This window comes from Corvus hawaiiensis, chromosome 10, assembly GCF_020740725.1.
Source record: "Corvus hawaiiensis isolate bCorHaw1 chromosome 10, bCorHaw1.pri.cur, whole genome shotgun sequence".
NCBI classification, from domain to species: Eukaryota; Metazoa; Chordata; class Aves; order Passeriformes; family Corvidae; genus Corvus; species Corvus hawaiiensis.
The window spans coordinates 3506480-3534348 of record NC_063222.1 but is presented as its reverse complement, the minus strand read 5'-3'; the positions used below and the strand labels follow the sequence as shown (position 1 = coordinate 3534348).

The window sequence follows — 27869 nt, the reverse complement described above, 5'->3', positions numbered from 1 at the left end:
TCCCAGGGAAATCTGCACCCTACTGTCTTCCCTGCTAAACAGAGGGATGGCAGGGAGAGCTGCACAAGGTTTATCTAATCTCTGATGACAGACTCCAGATCTTTTTTCCATACAGCACTCGTACAAGCAAACCTTATTCCGCCAGAACATTAAAAGTCACTTCAATGGCAATCTGAACTGGATGGGAGCCTCAGAGACTTCATTAGCCTGTCCCTCCCTCCCACAAACAAAGCAGAAACTTTCAGCAGATGTTAATTGTACCTGCACAAGCTCGGAGTGCTCTGCCAGAGCCTTGCGCTGCGCCTCCAGCGATGCCACCTGCTGCTGGTACCGCAGGCGCTGCTTCTCCCAGTCAAGTGATTTTTGACGGAACTCCTGCAAGGACAGCAGGGGTGGCTTGGAGCAGTACATCCCCCTCCAGTTCACATCCACGTTTGCCTTCTCTCCCCACCATATCCTTACACCTTTCCCCCAGCAGGGAAACCATTAGCCAGTCACCTGATGCAAAAGCTCAGCAGTGTAGAGCCCTCACACACCGTGCTCCCCTCCAGAGGTAAAGCTGCTCACAAATGTTAAGTGCCAACACATGCGTGGCTGGGTTCATGGGTTTGCTGTCAGGGGTTTAACAATTCAGACTGGCTTTAGCTTCCAAAACATGCTGCTATTGAAATCACCAAGATGACAAGAATTAAATACAGAATTTGACTGCTAATCTCTGCCCCAGAAACTGGGCACTACATCAGTCGGGTGTGTGCTGTTACCACGTCTTTCAGGAGGAGAAAACTGGGTGGGGTTGAGCTCAGCAGAGCAGAAAGATTAGAACATGAGACAGGGTTGAGAAGAAGTTTGACATGCAGCTCCCTCCTCCTCAAAGAAGTGAGAATACAACCTCCTCACACTGGAATTCATTCCATTCTCATAATTAGTTACTCTTCCAGCACCTTCTTCCTTTTATTTAGTCTAAGGGTAAGAACAGCACTAAGGTTTATGCTGTGCAGTCAGAGACCCCGAGACATGAAACTGCCTTTATTACACATGCAGTTAAGAAGAGCTGCACCTGGAGAGTGGATGGGCAGTGCTCCTTAAGCAGGACTCAGCTCACTTCCTAGCAGACTGTTCAGTCACCAGTGAAGCCCAGTAAGTCAGTTAATACACACAAGCTGGTCAGCACTTGCCTTTTTTACCACATACCTCCAGCTTCCTGGTCAGTCGGCTCAATTCAAACTTGTCCTCCTCTTGTCCCTTGTTAGCTTCTCCTCTGCTTCTTGTTTTTTTCTTCTGCAGCTTCTCATAGCTCCTCCTCAGCCGGGATAACTGCAGGATACAGTGAAAGAGAGAGCTTTGCTCAAGGCCCCAAGGCAAGAATTACACAGCCCTTTGAAAGAAAACACACAAAGCGGTTCACACAAACAAAGCCCTCATCAAGGCTGCACAGCTCCCAAGTGAAGGCTTCCATTTGGATAATGAGTCTTTTATACCAACAGCACTGCAAAACACACGAGTTGTATGAGAGTAGCAAGACGCCACTGAAGTCGTGACATCAGCAGCTTTAATTACAGCTCTGTCTTACCACAATTAAAGCATGACTGAAATATTGATAAGATGGAGGTGTACATGCAGCTGTCAATGCAGCAAGGGCACAGCATCCCCCTCTCTACAGGTGGTTCCCAGCCCCAGGAAGAGGCGGCAGTGCCTGTGGCTGATCTCCTCACCCACAGGAGCACACCCACCACACCACACGTGGGTAATTCTTGTGTGATCAAAATACCCTGGTGCAGCTCAGGTGGGAACTGGAACTCTCCTGCTTAGTGGGAGAAGGTTTGAGAATTGCCATTATCCATAATATCAACACCACTTCATCTGTCATTTTCTGCTTAGATACACTGTGTATTTCACAATGAGCGGAGAATGCCAACAGAAAATATCACTCCTACGCCTGCTGCTAGGATGCTGAAGTCGTATCAGAAGCAGGAATGAGGAAAAAACTCTTGACATTTAAATGACCCTCCATGCAAATAATCACTTGCAACTTGCAAAGAATTTTTCACCTGATGAGCTCCCCCCGACTCAACTATTAAACAAATGGTGTCCAAACAGCCACACGAATTTGAGAAGCCATCACACTGCCATTTTACTGATGGGCAAAGCCAAGTCTGTGGATGAACAGAAGGACCATGAGAAGAAAAAATATCTGATTCAAGACCTGATGCACTCAGTACTTTGGTGTGTTCAATGGGAACGGACAGAGGTTCAGGCTTAGAGATAATACCAACATCTTTTGTCAAACATATCAGGAGATAAGAGGTTTATTCTTTCAACAGTGTCAGTAAGTTAGACACTGTACCTGTAATTGCACTGGAAATGGTGGTAAACAGGGACAGAAATAATTTCCCCAAACAGTACTAAGAACAGAAGACTGAGGAATATTGAAGCTCGGCGTCATCAGCATTAATACCGTGTAGGTAAAATACTCACAAACTGCAATTTAGGCCCCAACGCACAGGCTGTATTTCAGCCTTAGCAATTTAGGCTGATCTGCCAATGCACCTCAGCTTTGCTTTGCAGCTTATCCACAATTCCAGTGAGGACACCCAGTGAATGAAGACTGTTAGTCATATGGAATAGTGAGGTGTTTTTAAATGAGAAAAGATGCCTTCTGTCATCGCAGCAGAGACTACCAAATTAATTTCACTTGTGGCTTACAGTGAGCAGGAACTAGGTCCAGCCCTCCAGAGAAAACAGGTCAGTGCTCTATGAGCTGCTCATGCCAGTTCAGTCCCTGCTACGGGCAAGTGGAGACAGGCAGAGTTCAGGCATAAACCTGGAATGCTGCTATACCACCTGCAGGACAGGTACCACTATGCACTGAGCAAGAGGCTTTGAGATGAAAGCTTTGATATTATTGTAAACCAGCATTTTCTAAGTATACTCGGTTTTTATGAAGGGTATTAAGACTAATATTCCTTGAGAGTACAAAATCTCTACTAAAGTCATCAGTGTTAACAGAGGCAAAAAGATGAGAGCACAGGCAACTGTTATTTCCTGATGTCACACAAGCCAGGCCACTTACATCTCCACCCTTTTTGAATTTCAGAAATACTGAAAGAACAAACTGCTGCTGCCTGTACCTGTGGCAGCTCCAGAACCAGCACTGTGGTGACTGGGATGGGCAAACACAGGACATTCTTGCAGTAAAATTCTGCAGATGTCCAACATATGAAAACATTCCTACTCCAACACTTCTCTGTCTGTCACCAAGTTCCTCCAAATCACAAAAAACAGGCCAAGTGAGCCATAAAAATGTCACTTTATCGATGCTCAATGCTCTTTTTGGTAAGCACACAAACACTAACAGAGTGGGGAGTTTTAAAACCACAGCATCGAAACAAAAACAATGACATGAGGTATTTGACCCGTCATCAAGTGGGAACTAAAAACCAAACTTCTCTTTTTGCAACTCACCTCCTCCTGGAATTTCTTCAGCTGTTGCTCATACTCTCTAACCATGTCCTGCTTGGATTTTTCCACATCTTCGACCCGGCGACGCAACATGCCGACCTGAACAAAGGGATAAAAAGCAAGTAACAACAACAGAAGTGCCCTTCATTGTCAGTAGGTACATGGACATTTCAGTGGGGTCCCTCATTATGAAACAGATGGAGGCTGTGCCTAAATCTTTAGTAGGCTGGGGTCACAACTGTTTCTGTTCCGGCCTCTTGTTCTGAGCCAGTTTCTGGATTTCACTTTTGGGGACAAAGGTGACATATGTGGTTTGTGCCAAAAGTCTATTTCTCTCCAGTATTTTCATCAAAGTCTTCACAAATATGCATTATGATTTCAAGCTATCTACCCAGAGAAAAGTTGACCATGTCATTATCTTACTATCCTCAGGCAAAGGAGAGATTCCTAATAGCAAGGAAAATGAAAGAAATGGGGTTTTGAAGCTCACAGAAAAGACTTCCCTGGCCCTGATTCAACTGCTTCTGTGACTCATTTTTATTCCTTTTTTTTTCCTCCCATCTTTTTCCCATCTACAACCTGAGTGGTCAACAAGCCAACAAATTAAAATTAAAAGAAAACCCACAGAAAATTCATATGACTAAACCAAAAGCATGAATATACTCCAGCAGAGACTTCGAACATACTTTACAGTTCAGTTTGAAATTCATGTTTGCTTTTGGTGGTAAGAAACATTTCAAGTGTCTTGAGAAAACATAATTGATAATAAGAACAATAACCTGTATGATAAAAATCATCATTCTTGCAAATTAAAATCCTGTGGCTCAGCTGCATCTTATGGTCCACATCCTGCACAAAAACTTCACTTACTGATAATTTTCCACCAATACAGAGTTTTTTTGCACTTTCCTCAGGCCTTTAAGGACCACAAAACCAGAGCTCTGTAAAACAGCCCCTGGAAAGCTTCCCAGCAACATCTTGGTGTAGTTTACAGTAGGAAATGGTTTTCTTGGTGCCATTTATAGAGTAGAAAATGGGTTTTTTCTACCAATGACCACAGGTTGCTGGGCTGTCCATTACTGCTGTAGCCAGAACCAGTGTCTCTGGGTTCTCTCTAATAACTCTAACAGTTCAGTATGTGGGCTTCCACCAACCCTAGGGGAGCTGATCACTTGACTTGGATTGAACTATGAACCAGACACCTTGCTCCAACAGGTCCTTTAAGAATTCTCTTCCTGATTTCCTGATTCTAACAGGTAAAACACACTACTGACCCCAACCAAAAAGCACAATGAAACAAAGGTACCTCCTTTTGTTTTTCCTGCAGAGCTGCCTTGGCAGAGGAAAGTTCCTGCTCCCGAGCACTCAGACAAGCTTCCAAAGCCTGTGTCTGCCCTTCCCACTCGGATTTCTTGTGAGCCACCATGATGTCAATCTGCTTCATCAGCTCCTGCAGCTCAGCCTCGCAGGAGGTCAAGAACCCGCCGCTGGAAGGGAGAGAGCCTGGAGTTACAAAGCAGGTCCCACCCAACACGTCCCGCGTCCCAGACCAACAAAGGCAGCAGAACACACTGACTGGCACCAGGGCACCGACTCTGCACACGCAGTGCTTTGAACTCTCCTCAAATCAGCTTGCACAGAAATAGAACCAGAGAATCATTAAGGTCAGAAGAGACCTCCAGGGTCATCAAGCCCAGCCTTTTACCCAGTACCATCCATGCCTGCTAAACCACATCACTTCACACTCAGGCATTCATCCCTTTGCCTTGGGTACTATGCATTACCTAAGTAAACCAAAGTGTGTTTAATTCATATTTTGTATTGCCTTAATTGCTCTCCAGGCAGAGGCATTTTATAGCAGGTTTCAGTCACCAGAGGAATCTTACAGCCAGGCTATGAGCTCCCAAAAACAGAAGTTTATCACAAATGCAGACAAACCCTGAAGCAGAGGGGGCTGGATGACAACATGATAATGAAGAATCAAACCCTCGCAATCCATCGGGGAGCACAAGCTCCCTAGCGACGCCCAGATTTCTAATTTGGTGCAGTAATTATTGAAGCCAATTCAAGTAACTCCTCTGAAACTTCCCAAGCTGCCAAGACAGGGACAATATTAAGGTTTGCCAGACACAGCCCTGGAGGGTGGCAAACTCCATAATGATCTCTACCCCTTTAATTTGCCTGTCAAATGGGAAGAACTGAAAAGAAATGGAAATCAATAGGTTAAGGGATGGAAATTTCTCTGTTCCCCCAGGGCATATGCACACTTCACGACTTGGCACTTTTTCTATAGGAAAAGAAATACTTCTTAAAGGAGCCAAAATCAGTCACATTTGAAGTTCACCCTGTCCTGCGAGTTAACCAAAAATTAGCAGCTATTATGCAGAGCAGGAACATTTCCTTCACAGCAGCTGCTAATATGTAGCAAATTCTAAACTTGATTTCTGCAACCAGCTCTCTGAAGAAGATACAGTATCAAATAAATTTGAGTCACATTCTCAAGGATGACTAGGAAAATGGCATCGGTGACTTTTGCTTCACGGTTGTTTAACACATAAAACATTTTGTTCTGTTATTGTCACTACAGTCTCTCTCGGGGATTGAAAAGTCTAGAGGCTCTCACCTCAGACAGAGCATTAAGGATTCCTCAGAGCTGAGTGGGACTCTGCAGTTTCAACGCAAGCAGGAAATAATCAGATGTTTTCAGATGAAATCAGATAACAAAGTCACATCTCATTAACCTTGCAAGGCTGTTACAAAATAAATATTTATTCACAGCTCTACTTACTACTGCTCCTGATGTTGGACAGTAAGAAGAGTTTACAACAACAGAAAAAGAAGAGGCAAGGTTTCAGGAATACGTAGAACTAAAATTCTGACAACTAAGGCTATAATACCTGAGCAGGGATTAGTGCAGAGCCAGCCCACCCAGTGACTTTGCTCCTGCAGCAGCTGAAGGCCACTGCACACTGACACCAGAGGATTTATTCTGAGTAAGAGGCAAGGTTAATGCTCAAATCATTTGGAATGGCTGCTGTGTACGGTTGCATACGTACCTCCCCTGCCCATTTCTCTGCATTCCTTCCAGCAAAGCCTCCATCACTGAATCCTGGTGGCTTCAGTACTAGGGAAGCACAGGAAAGCAGTGCACAAACCAGGCTGCTTCTCCATCCAACTGCAGAACAAGCAGAAGCCCACAAAGCAAAGAAGTTAAAAAACATACCAGGAGCATGCAGTTGAGGTGAGGAAAACAATGGCACCTTCATGAACTTACAAGCCAAATAGAGGAAAACAGATTTTTCTACCAGAAAAATGTATCCAATGCTATCACCTAGCACCCCCAAACTGCAGTGCCAGACTCATGTGATCTAATAAATTCAGAGAGGAGCAATGAGAATCTGCACTTGAGCAACTCTGCACTTGTGTGAACTCAATACAGAGGGACTGGTAGATGTCCTGAGAGCACCAGACTGTGGAGTAACAGGAACATTTGGGCTTCAAAGGGGTCAGCCCGAGATCCACGTCTGATGGGGAAGTTTGTCACGTCAGAGAGAAAACACAAGCAAGTAGCAGTAAGAATTCATCCACAAATTACATCTTTTCCAGGCCTTATTAGAGACTAGGTTAAAGAGACTGTGCAGTTTCCCACCACACTCAGAACACACTGGTTGTACAAATGGTTGTGGGAATTTTAACAAAACACAAACGCCTTAAAAATTCCTCTTAAATTATGCCTTAAATTATGAAAATAAGTTGAACAGCTTTACAGCAGCAGTACACTGTTTTAGTTTAAAATTATACGTTTTAAGTCACAAACACGTGCACACCCATAGAAATTTCACATCTTGGTGAAAGCAAGAAGGCTTTACGTTAAAGCCAAAAATGGGGAATAAAGTGACCACAGCCAGGAAGCCAGAATTTGTTTCAATGTCTCCTTCATGAAACTGCAGCTAACACAAAAATGGTTAGACTCATCCAGAGCTATTAACACAAACTTGTGTTTCCAAAATCTACACACTTTCCAAGATGTGTGGATCTTTCCAACATGAAGATGGATCCTTCCAACACCTTCCCTCAAAGATTAACATGGCATTATAAGCAATCAGCAAAAGGGGAGCAGGTCACAGCAAGGGAGACTTCCACAAACACAGGCTCAGCTTTGCTCTCCTTCCTGAAGAATCTTCCATCCTGCTCCTACAGCACTTTAAAACACAATTCTCAATTTAAAACCTGTCCTTGGGAGCTGTGTTTTAAAACACAAGCATATAAAAGATACACAGAAAAAATTCTTTCCCTATTCTGATAGTGTTTTGTCTGTCTTTGGCCCTCTTTGTGCTTAACAAAGCCCCATCAGTATGCAGAACAACTTCGTGGTTCTGCTGAGGGCAGGGTGCTGAGGAGAGCAGATGAGCAGACCCCCTGAGCTGTTGACAGCATTCCAAGAGTTCTCCAGGTGGCAACAGCAGCCACTAGACAGTAGCAGCTCTCCTCTTACATTCTAATCACACCGACACAGAATGAATTTTCAGTGGTCAGAGAGATGAGGAGACAGACAGCATAGAATTCCAGAACAGTTTGGATTGGAAGAGATCTTAAAGCCATCTCATGCCAAACCCCCGCCATGGGCAGGGGCAGCTTCCACTATCCCAGGTTGCTCCAAGCCCCGTCCAACCTGGCCTTGGTCACCTCCATGGAAGGACAGCCACGGCTTCTCTGTGCCTTACCACCCTCACAGCCTGCCAGCTTTGCTTACTTTGCCGGCACACCCAGATTTTGGGGAAAAGCCTTAAAATCAGACACCTCTAGCCAGTTTTATACTACATAAGGTTTGCTGATTTAGTATTAAATTTTGGCCTCTCATGCTTGCAAGTTGCAATGTGCAAGTTACAGGCACCTCAGTAAAGACCCACAAGAGGAAACAATCTCCTTCATAAACTACAGCTAAAGCAAGGAGAGCTGGCTGATCACTTCTGAAAATGAAGAAAATGGAAGTATTTGCAAAAAAAAAAAAAAAAAAGGGGGGGGGTGGGGCAAAAAAAAAGCCCAAACCAAAACAACACATTTAAAAATAAACAAGGCTTAGCATCCCAGCTCAAGGCAGAATTGTAGTAGAGTCAAGAGGAGAGAACTTCATAATATGCAGGAGGACTTAAGAATAGCGCCCATGACAAAAGATTGGGATTACTTCACATTTAAAAACGTAGAAAGGTGCAATCTTACAGCGTTGCTGGAAGCATGCTTACAATGAAAGGAGCAAGAACCTCCCAAAAGCAATACCACAGACAAGCTTCACTTGCCAGCGGCAGGAATGGCACCAGCGGCAGGAGCCCGGAGCCAATCACCCCTCGCCAGGGCAAGAATCCCAGAATCACTGAGGCTGGAAAAGCCCTCTGAGACCATCAAGTCCATCCTGTGACCGATCCCCTCTTTGTCACCCAGCCCAGAGCACTGAGTGCTACGTCCAGTCTTTCCTTAAACACCTCCAGGGATGGGGACTCCACCACCACCGCCCTGGGCAGCCCCTTCCAATATTTAATCACCCCTTCCGTGAAGGAATTCCTCCTGATGTCCAATCCAGACCTGCAGCTTAAGCCTGTGAAGTAGCCGGGGCCAGTGTGCCCGGGCAGTGCTCACCGCTACAGCCACCGGAGCTGCCCTCCGGCAGCATTCCCGGCTCCCCCGCTGCTGCAGCTCCTCCCTCAGCCGGAGCCTCCCCGCTCCCGAGCCCTCACGGTGTTTACCCCGCACCCGCCGCGGGCGAGTTTCGCTGCCCGGGGCCCTTCCAGCGCCGCTCCCCGGGGACCAGCCCCGAGCCCCCGGGCCGAGCTCCGCTCCGGGCTGCCCAGCACCCCAGCTCTGGCTGGCTGACCGACCCGCCCTCCTTCCTTGTTTGTTTGTTTGTTTGTTTCTTTCTTTCTTTCTTTCTTTCTTTCCTTCCTTCCTTCCTTCCTGCCTACCCTCCTTCCTTCCCCCCTTCCCGCCTTTCCCACCCTTGCGGCGCGCACGGCGGCCCCGCGCCGGCAGCCCCGCGCATGCGCTGAGGCGGCGCCTGCGCAGCGCCGGCCCCGGGGATGGGCAGGGTAGGGCGGGCAGGGGCCCGCGGGGGGACACCGGGGGGACACCGGGGGGACACGGGGCGGTCACGGAGCCGTGTTGGCCGGGAGAGGCAGGGATCGCATCGCCCCGGGGCTGGGATGCGCTCCGGCCCGCGCCCACCGCCGCCCACATCGCGGCTCCGGCAGCCGGCGAGTGCCAGGCCTGGCTTGCTTTTGAATGAGTGTCAGTTCTCGCGTACCCTCCGGATCGAGCCGCCTGCTGCTGCTGCCCTGCAGGGTCACACCGGGGCGAGGGCCTGAGGTGACCCTTCAAGGAGGGCAGAGTACAATGAAACACTCTGGAGTAATTATAGTAGCTGGGGCTGAAAGATAGGTCTCGTTTTGCTTCTGTTTCACTGGAAACTGGACTTCAGGTTCGGGCAGGATTCTGGGTACTTTCAGGTCCTTTGTTGTGACACTTCCAGACGTTTGAAGGTGTGGGTGAGGCACGGCACTGGTCAGGGGCTGTAAGCCAGCAGGCAGCAAAGGGTCCTGGGCAGCTCTAGGTGCTCAAACTCACTCAAATTGAGACTTCTAAAAGTCAGTCAGTAGATATAAATGCACGTAAATATCATTAACAATAACCAGCTGGTTGTATATATTCATCTCTGATGCATATCAATCTGCAATTCACTTTGATAGAGTTCTTTTCAGATTAAGTTCTTCTCCTGTGGTTCTAACCCCTTTTTGAGTAGATTAGGAAAATCAAGGTTTTCCTTGTAAGTTTAAGCTTCATATGGATTGCATCAAACCTGGAGCAAGCCTGTAGTCCAAACTGCAGCTCCTTGGCTGGGGATGTTGTTAAAACAGCATCTGCTTTGTGTCACAGATTTAGCTGCTCTGACCCGCTGCGACGATGGACAGCGAGGTGCAGAGGGATGGCAGGATCCTGGACCTGATCGATGATGCATGGAGGGAAGATAAATTGCCCTACGAGGATGTGGCCATCCCTCTGGTAGGTGAATTGCTACGTATCAATCTGAGTTAAGGCTGCTGTGTTTATCACAGACCCTTCCAAGAAAAGACACAGTGTTGCTCGTGGTGTACAAAAGGCTCCTGGATCTGACTCCTTCCTTGCCCTTTATGCCAGTCATTCCTGTGTGCATGGACATGGACGTTTCTGTCCCTCTTCCCCTGACCAGTTGCTGAATCTTCTCAGAACTGGAGTGCCCTTCCCATTGCACTGTCCTGGGTTTGGCAACAGGAAGAAGTAGAATTACCCTTTCTCTCTGCTTCCCTTTGTTGTTCCTGGTGTTTGATACCAGTCTCACACTGACAGTTGCAGTCTTAGTTACACTTTATTTCCACTTCCTGCAATGCTATTAAAAGAAGCTGAGAGGTTTCCATAGGTGTTTCAAAGCAGTCTTTTCCAGATACAGTGTTGCTGTTGGCAGTTCCAGGATAGCAGTGAAGGGCTGGCAGGTGCAGCAGGACTCTTGTCTGCACTGCTATGCCCAAGGCATGGCACCTCTCCTTTCATCCAGGGTACAGCTGCGAGGCCAAAGAGGGGCAGCAGGGGAAAAGCTCCTGCTGATCCCACAGAGCCCAGAGCTGAAGCTTCAGATCTCCCACAGTGATACCTTTCCTTAGCTATTTTGAAACTTCCAAGGAAGTGGGAGGTAGCTGAGGATTTCCCCTTTCCTTGTTCTCTCTGGTACATGAGCTTCACCCCAGCTAGCACAGATAGAGCAGCCATGGGGATTGTGGGGTGCTGGTTTCTTTCAGCACAGAGATTTCCAAATTTGTGACGTGGCTCAAGCTTTAGCCCTGCCACCAGTGGCTTTTCAGAGAGGGCGAGGGGCAGCTGCACAACTCAAAATCCATATGTACAGCACACATTTTCCTGCCAACAGTTGGGCTTGAGGGAAGCGTCTTGCAGAAGTGTGATTCTCAGCTAAAAGAGCCCAAACCCTCCTTTGCTTCGGGTAACCTTTATTAGGTAAGCTGAGTATCATAAACAGGTTCCTTGTTGACAATTGCCTTCACCCTGAGTCGAAACATTATTGTTTCTTCCCTTAGAGCCATCTTGTGATGGCTTACAGTGACATACAGATGACAGCCCCAGAGAAGGAAGCCTCACCAACTAACAATAGAAAGAAAGGCCTGGCTGTGGATATAAAGATCCCCAGAGATGGGAATGGCTCTGATCACATGGAAAGACCAGCATGAATTCACAGGGGACTTACTCAGGGAGATTGCAAAGGAGCAACCAGAATGGCTGTGAAAGTGGTATTTGAGCCTGTCCTGAGAATCTGCTCCAGTGCTCACTTGAGACATTTCTGGGAACTCAAATGGGCATGAATCATTCACTGTTTTCAAAACTGAAACATTTTATTTAGCTCACGCTGGGATTTCCAGAGGTCTAGAACTCAGAATTCCGGCCCAAATGGTATCTGGCAGAATAGCACATGCTCAGTGTGACTACACCAATACAGCAAGACAGAGAACAAATAATAGAAGGAAGGAAAATGAAATCTCAGTTAAACTCTCCTTCCCCTTACTGTGCTGTGAGCAGCTCAGTGGCACAGCTGGCAGGGGGTTCTGGCTTCTGCTGTTCATCCAGCACAGCCACACCTGAGTCCAGCACACAGACAGGAAGGCCTTCTCACCTGCCATAGGATAGTAACAAGTTACAGAACCAGTTGTCTGCAGTATTTGTATTCTTGGCAACAGCAGAAGCAGCACATTGCAAACAAACAATGGAATAATTGCATTGTACTGTTATTTACTTCCTTTGCATTTGCTGTATATTCTCCCTCACTGTGTGTGCAGTCTGAGTGTATAGAAAGGCCCCAGGGTCCTGGAAAACAATTTACCTTTCAGATTAAGCACCATATTCAAATGAAAAGAATACTGTTTGTGACAGGGCTCTGCAATATTTTTATGTGGATCAGTATGTATGATATTTATTGTTCAGGTGCACCCTCTGGTCTCGTTTGTGGGTTTTTATATCTATCCATACAAATAGTAACAACCTGCTGCTTTCAGGAGGTGTATTACGTGTGGAATGCATTGTACCTGTGTTTTGTTCTCAGAATGAGCTCCCTGAACCAGAGCAAGACAACGGCGGCACCACCGAGTCTGTGAAAGAGCAAGAAATGAAGTGGACAGATTTGGCTCTCCAGTATCTCCATGAAAATATTCCACCCACAGGAAATTAGTGAATCGGTGGGATTTCATACAGTGGATGCAAGAATGCAACATAAAAATATTTTTCAGCTGACCATTGCTGTCATAAGCTGCCCTAAGGAGGAAACAATATTTCTGAAACTTCCAGATTCCAACAGTGGTTCTGCTCACAGAGAAGAGTTTAAAATGCTTGTCTCTTGAATGTGAAATAGCAGAGGTTCTGACATGTCACAGCCAAGTGCAAAATGTTTCATGCTTATAAGATTATTTCATGGTTTTTGTTAAATTATTCTTAAGTTGGTGAAAATTCTGATCTTAAATGTTTTCTACACATGATTAAAAAGTTTTTACTGTCTCAAATTGCAATTGATTTCAAAGCTCACAGTGGGATTATTGTCTAGATTTCAGTGTACAAAACCCAAATAGCTGTGAGTTGTTGCCATCTTTAACAAGTGTGTGGCTGAGGCAGGATGTGTGGGGCAGGTGTGAAAGGTTGGTCAGCAGAATCAAGAGCGGGGAGTAGCCTGTAAGCACTTGAATTCCTGCTCTCAGGATCTGACGGTAGTAGTGGACAGCATTTCCAGTGCTGACATCCTGGGAATGCTTGGCAATGTGTACAGTGAACAGTCTAATTGATGCTGAAATGGTGGTAACTCAAAATCATGGTCTTCTGAGGGATGGTTAAGAGTTCCAAGGAAGAACCTGCCAGCCCCAGTGTAGGGCCTCTTGAAGTGAGAGCCACTCGGATGAGCAACCTCAGATGGGAAATGAAAATCCAAAACAAAAAAAAGAAACAAGTAGGGCTTAGCTTCAGGCAGCAAATTGTTACCTCTCTTTGTATTGAGATGAAAGGCAAGGCCCTCTCGATTTACCTTATTTTATCTCTGATTCTCAGGTGTCTTTTGCAACAGGTAAAAGCCTTCTGTTCTTCATGTTTCACTGTTGGACCAGTTCCGTCTCACCATTGGCAGAACTTCTTGCTAAGGAGAAAATATTTTGACAGAGTTTAGGATTACTGGTAGAGGTGAGAAAGGAGCTGGAAGGAAAACAATGTTTAAATTATATTCTTTTGCCAGTGCAGCAGAAAAAAAAGCACTGGAGCTTCCAGATCCGCAGAAGTTATTTGGTGTCTTTTCTCAGTGTTTATCCTATTCAAAATAACAGGCCCCAACTTTTGCCTGGGTGATTTTCAAATGGGACCACAGCATGGCCCATGTTCAGTGAGACTCAGATTGCTGAGCTGCTTGAGGCTGAAGAGCTCAAGGTGCTTGTGAAGGAATCGTGCTAGGCACATGCTCTGCCTCAAGTGTGATCCGTGCCTGCACCAGAGGAGCAGCACACATTTGTCTGAACGAGAAGGAGCTGCAGACAGCAGGAAGAGTTAAGGATTAACCTGAGAATTAGCAAAGTCAAAAAACTTAGTAAGTATAGCATGGACCAAAGAACCAGCTATGCAGCTGGGAGCTGTAATAGTTCAGCTCCTCAGTGGGTCATCACCAGGGGAAAAAAAACAGAGCCTGGGCTTAATGAGTTATTTCTAATCCACCCCACGTTCCCTTTCCCTGGCCTATGTTAGAAGAATTTGCTAAGAAAACACCAGGCAAAGCTACCACCCAACTTCCATCCAGCAGCCATCCCTGCTCCCTCCCTTCTCATCCCTTTACAGACTTCCCACCACCCTCGTTTCCCCAAATTTGGCCTATACCTTCCAGCTCCAATTTCAGACTACCTTTCCTGCCCCTGACAGTTGTCTTTCCTTGGCCATCTTCTTCCTCCCATCCAGCAAGGAAAGAAAAAGCCTTCCTTACTTGAATTAGAGCTGAATTCATGAGGTTCCAGCAGGTCTGTGAGAAAATGTGGGAATGCCAGTTGTGTGTTATCCAAGACAGCAGTTGCTTGGGAGCCCAGTGGAGAGCCAGACACCTTGAAGTGGTACCTTCCCTTTGTCACAACACAGTGCTGTCACCTGTCTCCTGTCTGAGGTGGTGACAGGATTTGTGGAAGGGACTCTGCACCGTGGCACTTGGGAGAGCAGGAGGGACATGGGAGATTAGGGATCATCATGAGCTCTCCAAAGGCAGGGCGCTGTGAAACCAAGCGCCGGCCCCGCCCAGATGCTTATCAGATTTGCAGACACCTACAACCATCCTGACATTCTTTGCAACAGACAAATAGGCAATAATTTCCTTAGTTTCAACACATGTAGTCAAATTGCTGCTCACAGAGTGATACCAACCCATTTGTGTCTTTGATTAGTCATCCCCCAGGGCAAACTATATTTAAATTAAGGAAACCTGCTAAAATAGAAGGTGCCCCACCTTCTTAAGAAGAAGCTTCAGTTGTATAACCCAAGACTGGTCTTCATTTCTTGGCTGGTAACTTCCTCCTTTCACCACACCTACTGTTACTGGCAGAAGAAAAAGCAAGCTAATTGCTGTCAGAGCCAGCAGACACATGCCAGAGAAATTGTGGGATCCTTCAAATCTCTTACCCTTAGAAGTTCCATGAGGAAGTCCATATGCTGAGGCTGTGTGTTGTGTTCATCTACCTTTTGTATGGGGTGAAAACAGGTAAGAACTCAACTGCTTGTTTTGAATGTTTTTGTCACATATAACACATTTTTTGTGTTTTACGGCAACATGAATGTACTTGCTAGGGTTTCTCACTAGCATTATTTATTTTGGCAAAGCAAATTATGCTGGTTACATGAATGTAGTCAGTTCTAAGAGTTCCAAATGGAAAACCAGAAGTATTTTTTATCTTTTCCTCCCTTTGCGAACATTTCTCTTATATAAGTACTATCCATTGACACCGAAAATGTCATTTGAAATCTTCAGAGAATAATGATTTCTTCTCAGGGGTGTCATGTATGACAGAGGCGAAGGATGAATTACCATTTATGAACAGTAAGATCCATTTGATAGCCTCACAGCCCTACAAGAACCAACCTGTGTAAAAATAAACAAATGTACTGCCTTGTGTTAGCATACACACGGGAGCAAGGCAAGTTACAGCTCTCTGCTTTGCAGGGAAAACGAAGAGGGTTAAAAAGACCCAGTGTTCTTCTAAATACTAACTTGTGTTTCATTGGGTCCTCTGGAGTAATCTCAGGGTTGCCTTTGCTTGGTTTGTTTAATATTTTGTAGGAAGTGCAGTCACAAGAAGTGGGGAAAGAGAATGCTGTGAGAAGGCACTGATGAAATGCAGTGAGCTACTGAGGACAGTTTAAGAGTGGAGGGCACACCCTCTCTGTGGAAAAGGGATGGAAATCTGCACTAATGCTCCCGAGATTCGTGGTGTGGTAGTGAAATATGCTTAAATGGGGAAAGTTTTTGCTGATGGTTAAGACCAGTCTGATGACACACACTGCACAAAGACCAGGCAAGGTGGCAGGGGCTGGAGGACCAGAGCTCCTGCAGACAGAGAAGTGGCGACATGCTCACCTGAGCTCCACGCAGGTGCTTACTGGGCGAGCAGCTCTGTGTCCCAAGGACCACAGCCGGGACAGCCACACATCCAGCCAAGTGACCACTGACCCACTGAGGTGAAAAATCTGTTGGAACTTCCCTTTGCAAGATGACAGGCTGGTAAAAACCTCAGCTGCTACTTTACTCATGCAGACAGCTAGGTACCACAGCCCCAAAACACCAGCATGGCAAACCCTGCCTGTCCATAGGATCACCATCAAACAAAAAGCCTCCAAATATCATCTCCTAGAAAGGAATGAGAGAGACCAGGGGAATGCAGGCCTTAAGAGCACTGACTGCAGTAAATACCAGGAGTCTGCCTGGGACTGTTCCCATGACTGCAACACTCCCACCTGGGAGTATATAACTTCAGAATATATATATATATATAAAAAAAACTTCAGAACCAAGTTATTCTGAAGATACCTACACTGCTGCAATAGCACCTTTGAGGCTGATCTCAGGCTCCAGACCAAACATGTCCAGTTCCCAGGCAGGTACATGGATTTAACACATTTTTATGCTCCCCGCTACAGGTTCTGGGAGATCAGAGCACCTTGCCCAGCAGAACAGTGTTTGCCTACTATTTTACATATCAGAAAACGGAGCAGAAGGAGAATGGGGATTGCCAGAGACTGTCTAGCAAGCTAAGGCAGGGCTGGAAATGAGTTACTGGCATGCTGGGTTAATGGCCATATTCGTTCCCCTCTACTGGAGGGAAGTGGTCTGTTGGGCATGGGTTAAGTACAGTGCCAGGGGATGTTTCTACCTCACCTGTTTGCTTGCAGAGTAAATCTCAATAAGCCACTTGCCCCAGTCATCCTGGAGTTTCAAAGACACTTCCAGTTATTTGGGTAGGAGTCACTGTGCTTAGCAGAAGGAAGAGCAAAGCCAGGATAACTGGCTGTCCTCATTTGTCAGTTTTTGAACACATGGTGGATGAGGCTGGGGTTGGCACCAGCTTGCCAGAAGAGAAGCTGCCAGGTTTACTCCCCTTATTAGCACTGATTTGATTTTGTTAATCAAAACAGAACCAATCTGACAGACCTGGTGCAGATATAACAAGGCCCTTTATACAGACCCTGTATTAGGTATCAGCAAATGCTGACCAGCTCTTTGAAAGCACTTCTGTACCAGAAGGTTTGGGCTGTTCTGATGACAAACAGTGCTCCTCTGGGCAAGCCTCAGCACAGTGCAGGAGATACAGAGACAAATTCAGCAATTGGTGCAATCTTGCACCATATAGAAGCAATTCTTGCCTGGCATTTCTGCCTGTATTGCTACAGCTTCAGTGGCAGTAGATAATTAATAACACTATATAGTGCTACTACACAGTAACTAAAATAATGCCTAGTTATTAGTAAAACACACAGTTGTGGTTTTTTATGCTGCAGTAGCACCTAGAGGACAGTCACTGAGTCTCACTGTGTGAGCTGGTGTGCATGAGCAAAAAATGTTAATTTTTCTCAGCTAGTTACTTTGGGATCTCCACAAGAGCAGTGTCATAGAACTCTTGCTGCTGTTTCCCTGGAGCATCTTGGCACTGTAAGAATGAGCTGAGAGCAGGCTGGCCAGGAGGCAGCCACCCAGCTCACCTTTCCTCTTGGGAGCAGGGCCCAGAGTCACACTGCTCTGGGAGCTCTGAGTGAAGCATTACAGAGGCAGGACACCCTCCATTCAAAGGCCCCTGATTTCACTGGGCCTGGCTGAGGGCTCATTTCCCACCACTCCTGTCACACCATTCATATGTTACCATAGGCTTTATACAGGAAGGACTCCATGGATTTCAGATGTTAAAATTTATTTCTAAATTTATGGCAGCAATTTAAAATATTCAGTTGGACTTAACTGCAACATCCTTTTAGCCTATTAACTTTTATTTCTGGAGCTCTTGGGGCTCCTACAAAGTAATTAGCAGAACTGTGGCAACTGAGCAGATTGTTTTATGTGCTGGGCACATAGCATTTATATCACTCTCATGCTTCTGATTTCCCGAGGAGAAGAAAAGGGAAAGTTGCTCATAGAAACAGTGAGAGTTTCATCATTCAGAAATTAAAATGCACAGAGCATTGGAGATTTGCTAGAGCATCAGTACCTTACAGCTGCAGGTTTTCTAAACCCTGCTACCTACTGCACAGTCCTTTAAGCAGCAAAGATCAGGAAGATTCCTCTAGGAACTGTAGGCTGAACGATTACTGCAGCCCAGGACATATGTGTGAGAGAGACACTCTCCCCCACAAGGTTCTTCAATAAGATTACGAGGATTTGAGGGAAAGGACTGTGAGCCAGGAAGAGGCTACTAAACCTGGGAGGGCCTTCATAAGCAGTGTCTGTCTGGAGACAGTTATTCCATTCCCTGCCAGTGCCCTGCTGGAGACTGTATTGGGCTCTGAAGGCTCAGCTGGTGTCCTGCTGGAAAAGCAAAGAACAAAGACAGGCTTTCCAATGGCACAGGCCATCCCATCAAGCAGCACTTAACATCAAATTCAGTTACACTTCAGCTGTGTATAAAGCTGTGTATATTACCATCTCACACAGTCAAGGGTGCCCCATTTTGCAGTCTGGAATACCTGCAGATGCAGGCTGCATCTGCACATACAAATGAAGCACTGAGCTGCCCCTCACCACGGCAAGACTCTCTGCAGCTTGGCAGCTCCAGAAACCAACCCTGAGGACACCTGTTTAGCCTAGAACCTGTCCAGAGCACCTGGGTGTGCTCACAAACCAATACAGCAACCATCCTGCTTGTCGGTCTCTAATACCTTCCTCACACCAGTGAGATTTTTGGAGAGAGTCCTTGCCAGCTCCCAGCTGCCACAGGAAGCTGGGCTGTGGTGTTTCAGGGAATGCTGCTCCAAAAAGACGTGATTGCTTTCTTTGTTCCAACATGGCAAGAAAACTTAAGTTCCAAGGTAACTTCAGTCATGAGCATGACAGAGAGGAGAGGGAGAGAGGAGACAGGAGCAGCCTCTGTGCTCAGACAACTCACAACACATTTCCCTGCCCTGTGCAGGGTTAGCAGGTACAACAGGCTAAAGAAAACCCTTTGGTGCCAAACTCCAATTGCCACTCTGCTCCTTTCAGATCCTCAGAAGACATGTCCTGCATTCACAGCCCTCAGCTTCGGGAATGCTTTGATAGGGACAGAGCTGAAAGTGAAGCTGCTGCTCTACACGCGGCAGAACCCAACCTGTGCTGAGGAGATCCACTCTACAGCCTCCAAGTACCTCAATGTGACCAAGAAAACCACCTTCATCATCCATGGGTACCGACCCACAGGCTCTGCCCCGGTCTGGATCCTTGACCTGGTGCATCTCCTGCTTTCTGTAGAGGACATGAACGTCATCATTGTGGACTGGAACCAGGGGGCAACGACTCTCATCTACAGTTATGCTTCCAGGAAGTGCAGAAGAGTTGCTGAGATTCTGAAGAAATTAATAGATGAAATGCTGGTAAGCTGGACACTCACGCTATGATACAGTCATTAAGGCACAGTATGTAAAGGGCACAAAGGAAATGCTTAAACCAGCAGGATGTCTGGGAATAGAAACTCCTCAAAAAGGAATACATTAATTTTTGGAAGTGCATGTATACTGCAGTGCCAAATCCTACCCTTGGACTTGGTACAATGGTATTTTGGTGCAATATTCAGTTTACACTCTAAGTCTCTACATTTCTGGGTACAAAACTCTCCAGACATGTTTTCCCATACATAGAAACTCTACTTCCACTTTCTATACATCCAAAGGCAGCTTATGGGGATCAGCTACAGTTCACAGCTCCTCTAAGCTCTTGCACAGGCAATGAGGATGCTGGATCATTAGGATCATAGTGTCTGCTAATTCCTTGCAGGTACCACATGTGGGGCAACTGGAATTTTACTGCTGGGGCCCATCAGTGGTTCCTGTCCACACCTGTAGTCATTGCCCCAGGAAAATACAACCATTGCCTGAACTACTCTCATCACAGCTCTCTGAGGTATAGGCCTCAAACAGGAATGCTGGCTGCTCTGTGGGACTATCTACACAGAGTGGAACACTCTGGGAGATGTTACATTCCTCCTCCTAACAATTTTTTATTTTCCGAAAACGCATGACCACGAGTACTTTTAAATCTCAGATTGATGGAGCGTCCCTTGACTCCATGCACATGATAGGAGTGAGCCTGGGAGCACACATCTCCGGCTTTGTGGGACAGATGTTTGATGGCATGCTGGGAAGAATCACAGGTAAGCCTTCCTCCAGCAGTCCTCTTGCCTCAAGGAAGGACAGCCCCGAGTGAGGCGATGCCACAGCCATGGCTTTGTGCTGCAGGCCTTGACCCCGCGGGCCCCTTGTACCGGGGGACGGCGCCGAGCGAGAGGCTGGACCCCACGGACGCACAGTTTGTCGATGTCATTCACTCGGACACCGACGGTACGTGACACTCCACCTCCTTCCTTTACACGGAAACCCAGAGCCTGACTGGGAGCGCGGGGAAGGGGGGCTGCTGGTGGGCACCGGTGCTGGGGGTCCTCGCTCCTTTGGCCCAGGAGCACAGCAGACTCCCTCACTGAGGCTCTGGGGTGCTGTGTTGCCCACGCTGTTCCCAGCACTCCCTCAGGAGCTGCTGGTTTATTTGCATTTCAAAACATGCTGCTGCTGACAGCAGTAATAACCTCCTGGCCCATGCCTTACAAGGACTTAGGAACCGGTAGAGGAGGTCCTGCAGCACAATCCTGCCAGAGCAGGACACACCAACATCCCACCCCAGGGTCAGGCTGCATTTCCAGAGCCGGTCCCACAGCTCAATGCCTTGCACAGCAGATCAGTTATCCCCAGCCCATGGCTCCCTGCATGATGCTTCCAGTCTCCATCCCATCTCCTAAGAGCTAAACCTTCCTCTAGGGCAAATCTGGACTCTCCCTCAGCCCTGTCCTTTTCCAGACCCACCAGCCAGGCCAGCAGTGCGATGCCAAGCCCCCCATGCTGCTCCTATGGCCACCCTACCCCTAACACTTGGCTTTCCCACCTAATTGCTGCCTCTTTTCTTCCAGCCCTCCCAGGAAGTCAGATTTCAGCAGCACAGCAATAGCCAGGTTTCACATCCCTTTTCCTCTCCTGCACACAAGTGACACAAACCCCCACATTTTGTACTGTTCCGTGCATGGACTTATTTAAGGTACTTGATACCATTGCTAAAATTACCCAGCTGGGTCACAACTGTTTGGCCTGCTGCCTAAACAGATGGATGACATTAGTATTGCTGTACAAGCAGGCATCCTAGAGCTAAATAACTACTATTTTTTCATCGGTATTTCCTTCTTGTGCTTTTTACAATTTAATATTCCCTCTCTGAGCCCTGGTATTCCCTTTTGCTAGGACTGGGATACGGAGAAGCACTGGGCCATGTTGACTTCTATCCCAACGGCGGGACCGACCAACCAGGCTGTCCACTTACAATATTTTCTGGTAATTAATCCTGCCCTGAATTGCACAAACCCTGACAAAATGTTTCCAATCAGAAAAAGAGGAGAAAGCCAGAGAATAATCATCACTGCTTAGAAAATACATGAAATCCATACTCTGGGAAAGCCATGGCAGCAACCTCTTCTCAGCACTGGTGTGACAGGGGTTTAGCTGATGTGCACCAGGCAGACATGAGAGTCAGAGTGACATCTCTGTGCCTCTGTCACAGTGCAAGTGGGATTAATCCTCTGTGCAAAAAGTCATCGGGTAGATGTGTGCCTTCATTTTGTGTCTATGTACAGAAAATCTGTGAGATTTTTCTTTCTAATTACTTGTAACACACAAAAGCCCAAGGACTAGCAGTGGCAAGGACCTGTTCAGAAAACAGGTTCAAGATGAATGTGGAGCAGGCAGTTATCCCAAAGCCAAGGCACCTTCCTTGGCAGTGACAGACGGTGCAGTCTGGAAGGCACAGCCCTAGTCTTGAACACAAGAAAGCTTTTTTCATTTCAGCCTGGCAGCAGAACTGGTTTGATGAAAGCTGGCTGAAGAAGATACCTCACAGAAGGAAATGCAGTATTGTGAACTCAACCTTTATCAGACCCAAGAGAATCTACACTGGGGACCAGGCTGAGCCAAAAATCCCTAGGAAATGAGGCTTCACTCATTTTGCTGCTCATGCAACAACTCATTTTATTAGTTATGTCTTTCTGAAGAGTTTTTTACACCAAAATGGAAGGTCACGTGCAAAGCTAAAAGCAATATCCAGCTGTCAGGCCTGAGCTCAGAGAGATACAGAGAGCACCAGAGACAGAACTTGATCCATAGTTGGATTCTCTGGAACTGCAGCAACCACATGAACAAATGCTTTTAAAACCAAAAAGACAAGAAGAAAAGCAAAGCAGACACAGGCAGAGCTGAGTGCACTCAAAGGGAGAGGCTGCTGCCCATTTACTGTTCTGCCACAGCCCAGTGCTGCTCCCCAGTGCAATTTGTTGGGTTCAGATTGGTCAGTGACTGTCCACTGGTGTGTCCTGTGGGCATTAATCCCGTTTCCCTGAGGCGTAAGGATTGCTAACGAAACATTTCTTCCCTGTACACCATCAAGGACTGCAGTATTTTAAATGTGACCACCAGAGGTCTGTTTTCCTGTTCCTGTCCTCCCTGACACAGAGCTGCAATATCACCACATACCCATGCAACTCGTACAGGAATTACAGGAATGGCAAATGCACCAGCTGCGAACCCTTCTGGCCCATGCCATGCCCCATCCTAGGTAAGGATCCAGGGAATGTCAACCCATCCTGAATACTGGGCTGCCTTTCATCACTGTCACTTGGAGGGTGATGTTTTGCTGAAGGACTAACACAACACGGTGCTTTGTAAAAGCATCTAAGTTATTTCCACTGAGGTCTTTTGAGGTATCTCAGGCCTGCTCCTTGTAATGTCACATCCTGTTATGATCTAGAACAGGAATCCACAGGTAAGGGATCCAGAATTAGAAAAGCCAAAACTAGACTTGGGATCTTTACACTAAAGTCAGAGAAAAAGTGAATTAAAGTCTCTCAGTTGCAGAGTTTGAGGGACAGGGGCCTGTTCTTGCTAAAATAAGATTTCCAAGTAAATTCCCAGCACCACAAACCCCTCTGTGCTGTAAAAGGAATTTCAAAGAGGTGGACAAAGGGGATTCTGGACCGTCTGCCCCAGCCAGCCCAGCCTCAGGCTGGCAGCTCTGAAATGTTGATGCTAAAACACCTGACACTTCCAGAAAGGAACGGACAGAGTCAAGGGGATGATTTTCATTCTGCACTGCAAAATGAAATCCTTCTTGACCAGGGATAGAGATGTGGAAACAGATCAGCTCCAAGAAAGTGCTGAACAGTAACCAGACATATTCAGTCCTAAGCCTTTGGAGTACAGGAGGATGTGTGTCACAGTGCTACCTGGCAGCTGGAACACAATGCACTATTTCTTAAATATGTGCTTGGTTTCAGCCATTTAGTGGCTCACCTACCTGTGCAGTAACTCCGTTTCATTTTCAAACTGTCACCTGCAGGTTATTATGCCCATGAGTGGAAAAGCTATTTAACACAACAGAGCCATCCAGTGACAAGTATGTTTTTCGATACAGCGGACAAAGAGCCATTTTGCAGTAAGTGACTGAGATTCCTGAGATGATTTTTCCCTGTGCATTGCCTCCTTCAGCAGCAGCCAAGCAGAGATGGTTATTTGCGTTTTAGAAACTCCAGTGGCTGCTGGATGGAATTGTGTCCATCTGTGGTTTGCCATGACCTTCCTTACCTGCAAACCTGTCCAGTGCTGGGAAAGCCAACTTGCTCAACCAGGAAACTGGTTGAGAACTTTCAAATTAAGTATAAAAGTTCCCAAATTGTGTTTCAAAGCAACACACCATTCTTTTGTGAAAGTAATAGGTGTGTGGGAATGACAAAAGAGAAAGACAGGCTGTACAGGTGAAAAAGCCACCCTGAAGAAAAGTGAGAGCCACAAGCAGAGGGGGAGAATCTGTGGAAAAAAAGGTTTCACCGAGGTTTCTCCTCATCCCTGTGAGTGCCAACATACCAGGCATGGGCAGGGATTATGGCCTGAGCTCCAGTGCTGGTCAGCAAGTGAATTCAGACTCACAGATCAAAGAACAGACAATTCTGCTCCATGACAGAGATGACAAATGACAGGTATGAAGAACAGAAATGGAGTGGTTCAGAGAGGGACAGAAGAAAGAAAAGACAGTCTGGAAGTGAAGGGGGAAGGCAAGCAGTGAAAGGCAGTGTGCTGGGAACCATACAGAGAGGCCATCCAGCATGGATAACCCTTGCTGTAGTGCTCTCCTGACACCTCCTAGTGTTTCTGGCTGAAATCTCTGCGAAGCGAGATGGAGAGCAGGGAGGAGAAAGGGATTTTCCAAATAAACTGCAGGGGTTGTGTCCATCCTCCACCCACAGCTCTGCTCCCAGACAGGGCACAGCCTGGACAGCAGAGTGAACCCACAGGGTCTAACCCCACCCACTCTCTCTCCCCTCAGTCTATCACTACTTGGTGGATATTATCACATGGAACAAAGACACCAGGAGAGGCACCTTCAGCATCATGCTAGTTGATGAAGCTGGGAGGAAGGCAGAATCAAGAGTCAATCCGTAAGTCTTACTGGCCTGAGCATCTCTAAGTGTTCGTGCATCCCTTGGTACAACTGCATCTGGGAGGAGGTGACACATCCTCCCCCAGTTTCTCTGCTGACACTTGCTAGTACACATGACTATGGGATTTCCTGGCCCTATGGAATTCCCACAGCCTCCCCCAGCACACAGCCCCTGACAGCCCAGCCTTTTGGTTTGGGCCCTTCTCTGTCATCTTAAGGACTGAAGTGGACAATATCAGCCAGCAGCACAGCTTCCCTAGGCTTCCACTACAACAGAAGGAAAAACATTTCCCTCTCTTTCCTTCCTCTTCCAGGGAGTGCTCTGTTCTAGTTCCCAGTGCCCAAGACAGCTGGGGATTAATCTGGGCCTGAATATGTCTCATCCAAAACCAATTCATTCCACTCAGAGAGACAAATTAATGACTGGTGTTTATGTGACATGCAAATTCCTGATTTATCTTAACCACACTTCAGCCAAACAAACCTGCACAACCAGTTTTCCCATGTTTCTCTAAGTGCCTATTCCCTCAGCCATATCTGGTATCTGCTTGCACTGGAGCAATCAGCATCACTCCCACACCAAGGCCAGTGCAGATTTCATGCATATCTCAAGGTTCCTCAGTGTTCAGGCCTGCACAGACAGCCAGGTACAAATATCACTTGGGTCTAGTCCACTTGGGACCAAAGCAGAATCACAGTGAAAATCCTGGTTTGGGGCCAAATGGTATCCAACCTCTGTGTCCCCACTTCCACCCGAAAAAAATGAGGGCAGAAGTGGCTGAGCAGGTTGACACCTGGAGACCTGAATCCATACCCATTTCCTGTAAATCAGAAACTAATCATAAGTTCAGGCCTCCTCCCCCAGCCCTGTTTCTAATATTACAGTGACTACATTAGAACCAGTGCTATTCCCTTGGTGACTCTCTGACACTCTCTCTCGTCTGCTTTACCTCTAGAGAAGCTGCTACCTTCCAGCAGTACAACCAAATCACTTTGCTCATTGGGTTTGACCAGGATCTTGAAACTGTGGAAAGAATTTCCTTGACATTTTCCACGGGATCTGTCATTGGCCCAAAATTCAAGCTCAGGATTCTCCAAATGAGGTTCCGCTCGCTGACAAACCCAGAAAGGTGAGCGGATGTTTACAAACAAACCATTTCTGTGGGTGCAGACTGGACAGAAGTAAAGCAATCTCCCAGATTCCTGGCCTGGCTGAGTTTGTGCAGTTTGTGCAGAAGAATTAGATTTTACATTTAGTAATTCTCATACACATATCTTGGGAATAAATTCCTCTTTAATGGAATCCTACAGCTGAATATTTACTTGAACACAGAGGCTGTCATTGCACTGGGAACATGTCACATGTGATGTGACTCTGACATGGCCTGACACCTTAACCTCTGGTCAGGAAAACGACCTTTGAGAAGCTGCCCAGGCCTGAACTCTGGGATGAAGGGAAATGCAGCTCTCTGGGAAGAACAGATGTTCAGCCTCAAATACACATTTTATATCCCAGCCAATTTCTACAGCCAGTGAGGCAGGGAGATTAATTTACTCCTGGAATTCCAGAAACTGGAAGCTGCTGGCTGCTTTGCCCCAAAGCCCTGACTGGTACCCACAACATCAGGAGGTACCTCCCAGGCCATTGTTGATGAGATTTCTACCACCTCATTAACCTCTGTCTGCTCTGCTGTCCTACCCTTAAGCTTCCCACCTCTGGAGGTTGGGAGGTCTGCCTGAGTTCAGCAAGTACAGAATCTCTTATGCTGACCTTGTGTGCAAGGACACTATGTGGACACCACACTGTGCTTTAAACTTGGGTTAAAACAAGGGTGGAAGATCACAGGGTAAGGAGAGCAAAGCAAAAAGACATACAGAGCTACAGAACATGTTTCTTTGCATTTCATGAGGTCTGCTACCCTTATCCTAGCCTTGGAACAAGGAAAAGATTGTGTACATCTACTAAACAAAGTCCTGCAGCTCTCCCTTGCTGCCGCTCCCTGTCTCTTCCACACTTCCACAGTCGCTTTCAGTCCCAGCTACACATTTAGTCTTTTTGAAAGTAGACACAAATGCCCTAAATATTTAATCAGAGGATGCCCTCTCTCCCCGAGGAGGGGCTGCCACAGGCCATAAGCACAGTTCAGGACTTTCAACACTTCAACTATCAGTCATCGCCTCTCCCCTTCCCTGTGCCAGGGCTAATGCTCATATTTCCCCAGTGAAAGCCCAAGTATTTCCTCCGTTTTTTTGGCTGAACCAGACCAATGTTTGGACCCAGGTCAGAGCAGTGGCAGAATTCCTCATGCCAGGAGCAGGGAAAGGGCAGGAACAAGCAGATGAACTGGAAGGACCACCTTGTTTGGTGGACACAGGTGTGGACTGGCTTAAAGGTAAGCACAGACTCTGCAGCCAGTGCCTGTTTATTTGCTGGATTTTTTTGTTCCTTTTTTTCCACAAGCAAATAGAACAGAGTGGCATAATGCTCAAGGTATCCCTGTCTTAAAGCCAACCTCACTGCAGGTGGACTTGGAGCCAGTTCTCCTGAGACGATGACTTATTTTACATAGGCCTCCAGCACGTGGGGAGATGACAGAAAAAAAGCGCCGTTTTTTCACTCTCGGCCGTGTTTCCACACAGACCCCAGCTGTGCCGATACGACCTGGTCCTGCTTGAGAACACCCAGAAAACCTTCAAGCCCATCCCGTGCTGAAGCAGGGGCCGAGTCCCGCGGATGCTTGTGCCTGGACGGGGCGGAGACACTCCACCGCCGTGTGGGGGCGGAGACACTCCACCGCCGTGTGGGGACGGAGACACTCCACCGCCGTGTGGGGACGGAGACACTCCACCGCCGTGTGGGGACGGAGACACTCCACCGCCGTGTGGGGACTCACCTGGCGGGGCCCGGGCGCCTTCCGCGGGAGCCGAGCAGCGAGACCCGCTCGCCCCGCACAGCGTATGAAGAGGCTGGGGAAGCGACAATAAAACCACGGCGGCACACGGCTTTAAAGCGTGGCTTTAAAACGGGGGCTAAAAGCGCGGGTTTAAAACGAGGGTTTACAGCGTGCGCCGGCGGCTGAGCCAGCTTGGAGCCCCGAGGAGCAGCAGATCCCACCCA

The 27869-nt window shown here is 47.1% G+C and overlaps 3 protein-coding genes across 14 annotated transcripts in view; 2 read left to right on the top strand and 1 right to left on the bottom strand.

Annotated features, from left to right (window-relative positions):
• Positions 1–27869, bottom strand: part of CEP63 (centrosomal protein 63) — a 43906-nt gene that overhangs the window by 12259 nt on the left and 3778 nt on the right. The window contains exons 1-8 of one of the 11 annotated variants that reach the window (XM_048314927.1): positions 14492–14680; positions 13556–13663; positions 6516–6634; positions 4766–4946; positions 3463–3558; positions 2049–2153; positions 1192–1314; positions 262–375 (exon numbers count right to left, since the gene is read on the bottom strand). In XM_048314927.1, coding sequence (XP_048170884.1) covers positions 262–375; positions 1192–1314; positions 2049–2153; positions 3463–3558; positions 4766–4946; positions 6516–6559 — 663 coding nt within the window. In that variant the 5' untranslated portion in view covers positions 6560–6634; positions 13556–13663; positions 14492–14680. The other 10 variants (XM_048314931.1, XM_048314924.1, XM_048314925.1 and 7 more) reach the window with 10 other exon arrangements.
• On the top strand, positions 9502–13038 carry ANAPC13 (anaphase promoting complex subunit 13). 2 transcript variants are annotated; one of them, XM_048314937.1, is made up of 3 exons: positions 9502–9539; positions 10384–10509; positions 12590–13038. In XM_048314937.1, exons 2-3 carry the CDS (start codon positions 10411–10413, stop codon positions 12713–12715), a joined length of 225 nt encoding a protein of 74 aa, XP_048170894.1. In that variant the 5' UTR covers positions 9502–9539; positions 10384–10410; the 3' UTR covers positions 12716–13038. The 2 variants fall into 2 exon arrangements, with proteins under 2 accessions (XP_048170894.1, XP_048170893.1); XM_048314936.1 differs by lacking the exon at positions 9502–9539 and adding an exon at positions 9854–9946.
• LIPH (lipase H) lies at positions 15017–27761 on the top strand. The gene is made up of 10 exons (XM_048314933.1): positions 15017–15253; positions 19235–19602; positions 20270–20378; positions 20464–20565; positions 21511–21600; positions 22706–22873; positions 23654–23749; positions 24638–24749; positions 25708–25881; positions 27392–27761. Exons 1-10 carry the CDS (start codon positions 15202–15204, stop codon positions 27462–27464), a joined length of 1344 nt encoding a protein of 447 aa, XP_048170890.1. The 5' UTR covers positions 15017–15201; the 3' UTR covers positions 27465–27761.